Source organism: Cryptomeria japonica, chromosome 3 (assembly GCF_030272615.1).
Source record: "Cryptomeria japonica chromosome 3, Sugi_1.0, whole genome shotgun sequence".
NCBI lineage: Eukaryota > Viridiplantae > Streptophyta > Pinopsida > Cupressales > Cupressaceae > Cryptomeria > Cryptomeria japonica.
Window position 1 is genome coordinate 269825963 of NC_081407.1, and position 10036 is coordinate 269835998.

Genomic DNA, 10036 nt, shown 5'->3' on the forward strand with positions numbered 1-10036 from the left:
TGTACTGCTATGCTACTTAAGGAAGAACACCTTGAGAGCAACACAGTTAAACTCTAACTAAAGGTGAATTTATATCCCACTGTGCTTATTACCAGCCTCAATGGATCCTTCTAAAAGGACATTACAGTTTTCAAACTCAGAATACTTTTACTGTATTCTTATGCCTTAATTCAGATGCAAACATCAACCAGAAAACAATTATTGGAACAGGAAAATTCCAACAAATATGAACCTCGTAGCCATGTTTTTCTTATCTCATGTGCTTTAAACATACAGCACTCTGAACTAGAAACAACAACATATGAAGAAATTCTAAAGAGAGCCAAGCAAACTCCCCTTTTAAACCATGTATCAGATAAAAAAGCTTTACAAGTGATGATGCCACTAGAGAATGACACATAAAACATTTAAAAACTCCAAGAATTAGAAGTTATCGAACATAATTAAGATCACATCTTACAGTTGTTATCATGCTCCATCAATTTGAAGGAATTCAGACTCAGACATTCATATGATGTATAGAATGTGTAGAATTTCATATGAAAAAAATTCACATGGTTTTATTCATACAACACTCTGAACCCATAAGAAAATCAGTAAAAGGCCACGAGAACCCTCTTTTAAATTATACACAAAAGGAAATGGCCTTATACATTGTTGATGTTGGAAGTGCTTGATGCATATGATAATCGGCACCCACAGTTATTGAAGACATGATTTGGTTGCTTATCACACTCCTGGCATTTTAAGGAAGTTAAACCCAGACTTTTCAATTATGTACAGCTACATATAAAATTTCACCCACACGGGACTTGACAAACCCTATGGATACAGCATCCTGAACAAAAGATAGTAAACTACAGAAATCATGGAACTTTCTTTTTATATATTATATACAAAAGAAACAGCTCTAGACATATATTTATAGATGTCGTAAGCCCTTGATGGAATTGACAGAGCTCTATAGATACAGAACCCTGAACTAGAGATAATAAACTAACGAGTTCCCAGCACTTTCCTTTTATATCATATACAAAACAAACAGCTCTAGACTTATAGATGTCATAAGACCTTGATGAATATTATTTGGAATTTAGAGTAGTGAGGTTACAAGTTTAAAAGTTATTCAACAAAAAAACTAAAATCACATAACCGAGTGTTTATCATACTCCAAACCTTTAATGCAATTCAAGGCTATACTCTCTCAAGCTGCAAATCTAAAATCACATAATCCGGTGATTATCATACCCTTACATTTGATGCAATTCAAAGGCTGTACTCTCCCAAGCTGCAAACCTAAAATCACACGATCCAGTGTTTGTTATACTCCTAACCTTTGATGCGATTCAAAGGTTAGTCTCTCCCAGGCTGAAAATGCGGATCGACATGTCCATCAATATCATCAACGAATCCATTTAGGTCACAGTACGGCGTCGTGAGCCTCCTTGATGGTAATCCTCCTATAAGGCTTCCACCACCCAGCCCAACCCTGCCTCCAATGCCATCTACTCCAAACAAGCTTCCCCCACCTATAGCAGGAAACCTATCAAAGTCTCCTCCACGGATCCCATATCCTGGAGCTCCATAAGGATATGGCAATCTCATAAGCAATGGGCGAGAAGGATACCTTAAAGGCCCAGCCCTCCTTTGATTTTTGCTCTTCCTCTCTATCCATTTTTTAACAAAAGCATCCTTAAACCTTTGCACGCCTTGTGTTCCAGAAGATCCAAATTCATCTAGATACTTCTGCTTCCACAGTCCATCATTTAAAGCCAGAAACCGAAACTCCGTGCACACACAACCCAGCCTAGCAACATACACGGCAGGTAGCTTTTCCAAAATCAACATTTTCACCTCTGTAGGCAACAAGATGAGCGATGGAGGGAGTGGCAAGCCAGCTTTCTCACACAAAGCACTGAGCAAAGGCATGGAAAGCGCATCCTTTACAACCTTCCAAAATTCAAACAAAAACCTCTCTTCCTGAAGAGAATCTTGAGCCTTCCCAATTTCAGATTTTCTGTCCAGGGTCTCTCCAACAATTTCAGAGACAATATTTGACTTTCCTATTAAACTACTGGCACGTTCAATGGAAGGCAAAAACTTCCCCACCTCAAGACTAATCCTATAAAAATGTGAACCCTTTGCACTAGCCAACGCACCATAAACAACTAAAAAATTACCCATCACCGAAAACCTAAGCTGAACATTTTCCACGTATTTTTCATGGCTGTTATCAACAATAAGTTCAGGAAGTGTGTAGCAAAGACTCACAAGTGGTTTTTTCGCCCAGCCATGAGGAAGCCGAGTTCCTAAAGAAGCTTCCGAGCTTTGCGTATTAAACCCTACAAACCCTGATTCTAGCATCACCGCATGCACGGCAATTGTCAACAATCCATGTCCGCACCCTTCATTTTCTTTCTCTCCAGACAAAACCCTCTCCAGAAAATACGGTATGGACCTCGATTTTTCCAATATTTGATCGTCCACCTCCATGGATTCGCCGCTTTCCTGTTCCTTTGGTGTGCCTACGGCAATTTCTGCTGGATTCTGGTTATCCGTGGCTGAGTCTTTCGAAGCCCTTTTCATGGCTGCAGAAGCGCACAATTCTCTTAGGGTTAGGTTTTTATCATTTGGGCTCTGAGGGTTTCTGGGATTTTTAGGGTTCGTATTGACTTCTTTTTCTCTGGGCCTTTTGCTGCTTTCTAGATTTTCTGCTGCAACTGGGCTGATGAGGTTCTGAAAATCATTCGGGTTAAGCGTATAAAACACCAAATCTCCGGCTATAATACCCAAAGATTGAAGGGACTCTTCTGGGGGTCCTTGCAGATAATCTTTTTTGTTAAGGGACAGATTTACTTCTGTCGGAGAAGAATTTATCTTGTGTGCAACAGCTTCTTTCAGAGACTGCAAACTCGTGCCGTTAGAAGGGAGGTCTATTCTGAGGGTGTCGCCTCCATCGAGGGATCGAACTCTGAGCTTCATTTTGCCGGCAAAGTTACTCCTCACGATTAACTTGTGATCTGTAGGCGCCTAGGTAGTGTTTTCCTTATATTGGTTTCTGCTCGTTGCAAAGTCCACGTGGTGTGCTAGGTATATGGGATCAAAATTTAGTGAGGGAAGCTATACTTCACACAAAATAGCATTTCATAAAGTACTTAAAATTTAAAAAATAGGATAAATTTCTTTTCCAGGAGTTTAGAGTGAAATCTTTATATTCTTCATGTTTTTTGGAGTGTCATTTTGTAATGGTAAATAGGGGAAAGGATCAAATAGTTTAGCTCATTCCAATTTTTTTTGATAGAAGTTGTTGATTTAATACCCCATACTAGTTGATTTAATGTTCAACTTTTGTACAACATTGTACCAATATTTGTATGATAAGTATCAATAATTGAATGAAATATACCATTTGTTGTGAAAAGTAACCAAACATGTGATGCCACATCAAGTGCACAAGTATTGGGGCTAGTTATAAGCACAAGACTTGCCAAGTAAGTTGCTGTAAAAAATTCGGAGTGATTTGAAATTTCCACGTAAGATTTTGAAAAGCATGAAGTTAGGGTGCACAACTACTGGATCCTCTCCTATAGTAAAGTTAACTAGCATATTTATTTTTAGAAGAATATAAGTAAAATATGTTTAAACATATTTCATTATTTTATTTAAAAAATTCTTATTTTATTATATTATAGTTTATATTAAATTATTATTAAGATATTATTATTATTATTATAATATTTCAATAAATTCTTTAAAAATAAAAAAGTTGTTTAGTATTAAATTATTATGTGGAAGGTATTCCTTATATGTAACCTACTACTTTTTTAAATTAATCGTTCAAAATTGAAAAGATGATTGAATTAATCTCAATAGTATGCTTATATTTCTATATTTTACTATTTTCTTTTTGTGATAAGAATCTTTTTAATATTATCTTCTTTTATTAGGATATTCTATTTGTTTTAAGGATTAGCTCCCTTTTAGAATTGTTACTATTTGACGTCAATTTTTATTTTGCATTGTCGAGAAATACTAGTCTAACACAAGCTAAAGAAATCGTTGACGGTCAAGGTGGGCTTTACTATCTATATGCTCATTTTTCAAAGAAAAATTATTTCTTTTTGGGGCTAAAATGTTATTTTTATTGTAAGTTTTTCAAGAAGCAAAGAGCTTGAATCTTCTAGGTTTGAGAGAAGTAGTCTACCATAGAAGAGGTGTCTAATGCTTCAATTTTATGAGGTCGTAAGGTTTGCCAATAAACAAAACGATGGATTTGAGGTATTTTATCTTGAATGTGTTGTCGTTGAAAGTTTTAAGTACACAAAATGTTTCATTTGAGATATAAGTCAATAGTATTTCATAGGATCACAACAAAGATCTTCAAATGTCGGATCTAGAATTCATTCTTGTTTTGTAGAAATGGTCCTTATTCTAGATTGTTCTTTTTGGTCTTAGTTTTCTTCATTTAAAAGCCCCAAAACTCATCTGGGCATACCAAAAATGTGTTGGGTTTGTGCTTAATTTGTAGTAGGTCTTTTACCCTATGTTGGGTGTTTCTCATTTTTTTGGTTTTATAATTTCAATATTACAAAAATAATCCGTGGCAATGGTAGCATCATAGTTTGGATGTGCCTCTACAAAAATTGCAGGTTTAAGATCTTTTGAGGGTTTTAGGTCTTCAAGGGCTACCCCACCCTACACCATTGCTATAAGACAACAACCCAATAAAAGAATAAGCTTGGTTGTCAAAGCAACCACAACTTTGGCTCCTAAGGTACATTTTTTGTTATGGATTGTTTAGCTCAATGCACAATGTGTTATTTTCAATTTTTTTGTTTTGAATGATGTAGTAGGAAGATATGATTTATTTAGCCTTTGTAAAGAAGGATTTTGTTTTCAACTTAGAAATGACAAAGAATTGATGGAGGATGTATTTTCTTTGAATGTTTTGTGTGACCACTTATAATTATTGTATTATCATGACTTTCAAAGGTTCTCGTGAAGTAAATGTTGGGAAAAGAAAATGATCATTGTTTTTCCTTGTTTTGATCACGTTATTTATTAGGAATCCATGTAATAGAAAAGGAAAATAGGAATAATATGTAAGTCATGGTGGTGGCTTGTTGTGTTTGAGAAGATTCAAGGGCAAGTGCACCAAGATGGTGTGCAAAAAGGGGGTATAAGTGGACACTTTTTTTTTTCTTTTCTAAAATCAGTTAAACCTGAACTTAGAGGAGAAATTTGAGATACATCCACTCAAAATACGAAGATACTCAAAGAACAAAGATTGTAGTGCTTTGAATCTAGTTTCCAAACTACTATTTTTTTTCAAAATTGGATAAGATTAAGGGGGTCAAATCCTTCGCGCACGAAAAACAACCTGATTGTTTTTTAAAACATAACATAGTGTCTAGTGTGCGCATCAAAAAAGTCATAGTTATATTTAGTATTTTCATAAATCCTTTGGTAGAAAGATAGCTAAGAGAGAGCACTAGAAGTTGTGTACATTTTTTGTAATTTTTTATTGGTATTTTTTTTAATGATTTTTTGAAATGGGCGCATCTTGAAAATCAGGAACTTATTCATGCACGAAGCATAACTTGCACCAAAATTAAAAAAAATGCATTTTTTTTACAAGTGCACTACAATAATATATACATTTTTTAAAATTTGGATAAGTAGATCAAAAGTTATTAAAAAATGGTACACATATGTCTCTGAGAACTATGTAGACACTGGTAAAAGAAATTCAAGATTAATATGTTAATATTGTTCAAATTTTAAAAAAATTATATGGTTAGAAAATTCAGAAGATGGGTGAAAATATGGTGGCAATTTTAGAAATACCCAGTTGATGAGGTGTAAACCTGATGATGACAAAGTTGAGAAACCAATTTGATAAAACAAAACACATCAAAAAGGATGGAAATGGAGGGAAATCAAACTTCCAACCCTCAACCTTGTCATCCAAGCCTAATCACAAGCCTAAACGCATTAAACGCGTATGGGTTTTGTTTTACTAATAGCGCATACGTGGGTTTTAGAAACAATAGCGCGTATGGGGTTTAGAGAGAACAAAACTCATACTGGTTATATCAACATAAAGACATCCTAATATATAGAAATGCATATGTATGTATATAATATGTGTATGTATATGTATAATGTGTGTGTGTATACATATATGTATGTAAAACATATGCATATATAGTCTCTCAATATCTTAGTACATTGTATTCATACCCTCTTTAAATCTCTCTCTCTCCCTCTCTCTCCCCCTTAGGACCCCACATAACCCCTAGTGACATCATATAAGGTCCCTTAGGACACCATATGACCCCTTAAGACCATAAGATGTCCTAAGGGGTCATGTGATGTTCTAACACATGTGCAGCCCCATTAGGACCCCACATGACCCCCAATGACACCATATGACCCCTTAGGACCATGTATGATATCCTAAGGGGTCATATGGTGGCGTAAGGGGCCATATGGTGTTGTAACACATGTGTGGTCCAATTAGGACCTCGCGTGACCCCTAACGACATCGTGTGACCCCTTAGCACACCACATGACCCTTTAGGAGCATATGATGTCCTAAGGGGTCATATGGTGTTATAACACATGTGTGGCACCATTAGGACTCCACATGACCCCTTACGACAACATATGACCCCTTAGCACACCACATGACCCCTTAGGACCATATGATGTCCTAAGGGGTCGTATGGTGTCCTAAGGGGTCATATGGTGTTCTAACGCATTTGTAGACTCATTAGGACCCCACAAGACCCCTAACAACACCATATGACCCCTTAGCACACCACATGACCCCTTAGGACCATATGATGTCCTAAGGGGTCGTATGGTGTCCTAAGGGGTCATATGGTGTTCTAACACATGTGTGGCCCCATTAGGACCCCGAAGACCCGTAACGACACCATACGACCCCTTAGCACACGACATGACCCCTTAGGACCATATGATATCTTAAGGGGTTATATGATGTCTTAAGGGGTCATGTGATGTTCTAACACATGTGCGGCCCCATTAGAACCCCACATGACCCCCAATTACACCATATGACCCCTTAAGACCATGTATGATGTCCTAAGGGGTAATATGGTATCCTAAGGGGTCATATGGTGTCGTAAGGGGTCATATGGTGTTGTAACACATGCGTGGCTCAATTAGGACACCACATGACCCCTTAGGAGCATATGATGTCCTAAGGGGTCATATGATGTCCTAGTGGGTCATATGGTGTTGTAACACATGTGTGGCACCATTAGGACTCCACATGACCCATAACAAGACCATATGACCCCTTAGCACACCACATGACCCCTTAGGACCATTTGATGTCCTAAGGGGTCATATGGTGTCCTAAGGGATCATATGGTGTTCTAACACATGTGTAGACCCATTAGGACCCCACAAGACCCCTAACAACACTATATGACCTCTTAGTATACTACGTGAGCCCTTAGGACCATATGATGTCCTAAGGGGTCGTATGGTGTCCTAAGGGGTCATATGGTGTTCTAACACATGTGTGGCCCCATTAGGACCCCGAAGACTTGTAATGACACCATACAACCCCTTAGCACATGACATGACCCCTTAGGACCATATGATATCTTAAGGGGTTGTATGATGTCCTAAGGGGTCATATGGTGTTCTAACACATGTGCAGAACCATTTAGACCCCTTAGGACCATGTATGATATCTTAAGGGGTCATATGGTGTTGTAACACATGTGTGGCCCAATTAGGACCCCATGTGACCCCTAACGACATCATGTGACCCCCTTAGGACCCCACATGACCCCTAACAACATGATAAGATCCCTTAGCATGCCATACAACCCCAAGTAGGACCATACGATATCCTAAGGTGTTGTATGGTGTCCTAAGCGGTCATATGGTGTCTTAAGGGGTCTAATAGTGTCCTAAGGGGTCATATGGTGTCTTGAGGGGCAAGATGAACCGTTATTACAATATAAAAATTAGTACCGATACTACTTAAAAAATAAGTTCAGATCATCCCTTGAGAGTGAGCATCAAGTTCAAGGATGAAAATAATAAACTAGTATGCCCCCCCTCTAATGCAAAGCCTTGTGAGGGTTTTAGTTGACAAAAGAACTTTTTGGGACACAGCTCCAAACCTGATAGGTCCAACTTGGGGATAGTCACCCAATTATCTCAGACCCTACACAAGACCCTAAGTATCAACACAAGCATTCTAGGTATGATGGGTGATTCATCATACAATACCAAGCATTAACCCTTCAAGGCTTCAACACTTACTCACAAGGTAACTTGCAAATGACATGGTGGACATTGGGAAGTGATCAAGAAACCATAGAACATGTATATGAAAATATTTATGGACCCCAAAAGGATACTATATTGATCACAAAATTCAATCTAGAGTTTGACACAATGAAAACCACACTTTGGCTGAGTAGCCCTTCAACATTGGGCAGCACCAATATACACAACCACAAGGAATATGGACACCCCTTTCACACATGAGATTAAATGACTCAAAAAGGTCTAAGAAATACCACAAATCCAACCTTGGATGCTTTGGATTGTCCTTGAGGATCAATGCTGACCTACTAGCCCTAGAGCCCCAATTAGGTCACTTTTACAAAGGAACTACCCTACAATTTGGTCAAACAAACAAGAAACCACTTGGAACACTTTCTATCAACCTCCAGTCCACCAAATACACCACTATTTGGGGTCCAACCTTCTTCAATTATTCTCAATCCTAAAAATCAGTCAAATTGTTAACCTGCCACATGGAGATGCCGGGTTAAAAACTCTTGGTTCTTCTTCCATCCTTCACGACCATCTCTAAAACCTCAAAAATACTATGATAAACTTGTAGAATTTACATTCCCAAAAATATTTTGGTTTTTGGCTTAGGGAATGTCAAGTTATGGATCCTTTTATTCAAAACCCTAGGTTTGGAGGGTTTTCTAACCCAGCATGAGAAAATTGTGAAGATCTCTCTCCCTACTGCACTAAAACACCTCAAACCAATTGGAGATGGAATCCAACTCATTTTTCTAACATTCCAAGTATATCTTAGGATAGCATCAATTTGTACAAAAGAGAATTAAATGATTGTTACGTGTTTTTGTAGCAAGATTCAAGGAAAACAGAGATGCTTGTATTGCAATTTCTTCAAAAATGTTTTAACAACCTTTGTCTTAGTTTGGAAGAGGCTTATATAGGCCCATATACAACTTCCAACTGGCTATAATCACCCTTTGAACCAAATAGCCAATGGTTTACAAATTTGGCAAAAGTTGTCAACAAAGAATGCAAAAGTTGTCATGCACTTTTTTTGCAACATGGACAACATTGTACTCTAACCTATCAAACTCACCTAGACACATGTAAATCATGAAAAATATGCCACATATGACTTAAATATGACAAATACATTGATCTCACCCATTTTGCACACATGGGTGACCATTGATCATTAGTTGACCAAATAGGTCGTGATAGGTTACAAAGCACAAAATGGCATGAATGCCTTACATCATTGTCAAAACATCATGAAACGGTCTAGTGGACCTTATTACATCACAAAAACATGAAACAACACAAAAAAAGACTATGATCCTCTTGAGCCTCTAGGAGCTCCTGCACCATCCTCTCTCTCTCTCTCTCTCTCTCTCTCTCTCTCTCTCTCTCTCTCTCTCTCTCCATTTTATATTATTTAATTTATAGTTTAATTATTTTATATTATTTATTTATTTTATATTGTTTTTTATTTTATATTATTTTTATTTATATATTTATTTATTTTTATTTAATTTATATTATTTAATTTAATTTTTATTTTTAAAAAGGGGGGCAGGGATCCCGCAGCCCCGCAAGGTTGAGGGCCCCCCTCCCCAAATCCCCTGTGGAAGTTTTGTAACCACTGCACTCTCAAAAGGAATTTGAGGAGGGGGGCCCACAGCCCTGCAAGGCTGCGGTTTTTTAACATAAAAAATGCATGCGGGTTTTT

General features: G+C 37.4%; 1 protein-coding gene across 1 annotated transcript; it reads right to left on the bottom strand.

Annotated features, from left to right (window-relative positions):
* Positions 1-1060: 1060 nt before the first annotated feature.
* On the bottom strand, positions 1061-3094 carry LOC131053330 (F-box protein SKIP22). The gene has a single exon (XM_057987914.2). The coding sequence runs from the start codon at positions 2980-2982 to the stop codon at positions 1354-1356; it is 1629 nt and encodes a 542-aa protein (XP_057843897.2). The 5' UTR covers positions 2983-3094; the 3' UTR covers positions 1061-1353.
* Positions 3095-10036: the final 6942 nt, after the last annotated feature.

Excerpts from the sequence above, each read along its gene's own strand:
- LOC131053330 (XM_057987914.2), bottom strand. The coding sequence starts at position 2,982 with ATGAAGCTCAGAGTTCGATCCCTCGATGGAGGCGACACCCTCAGAATA.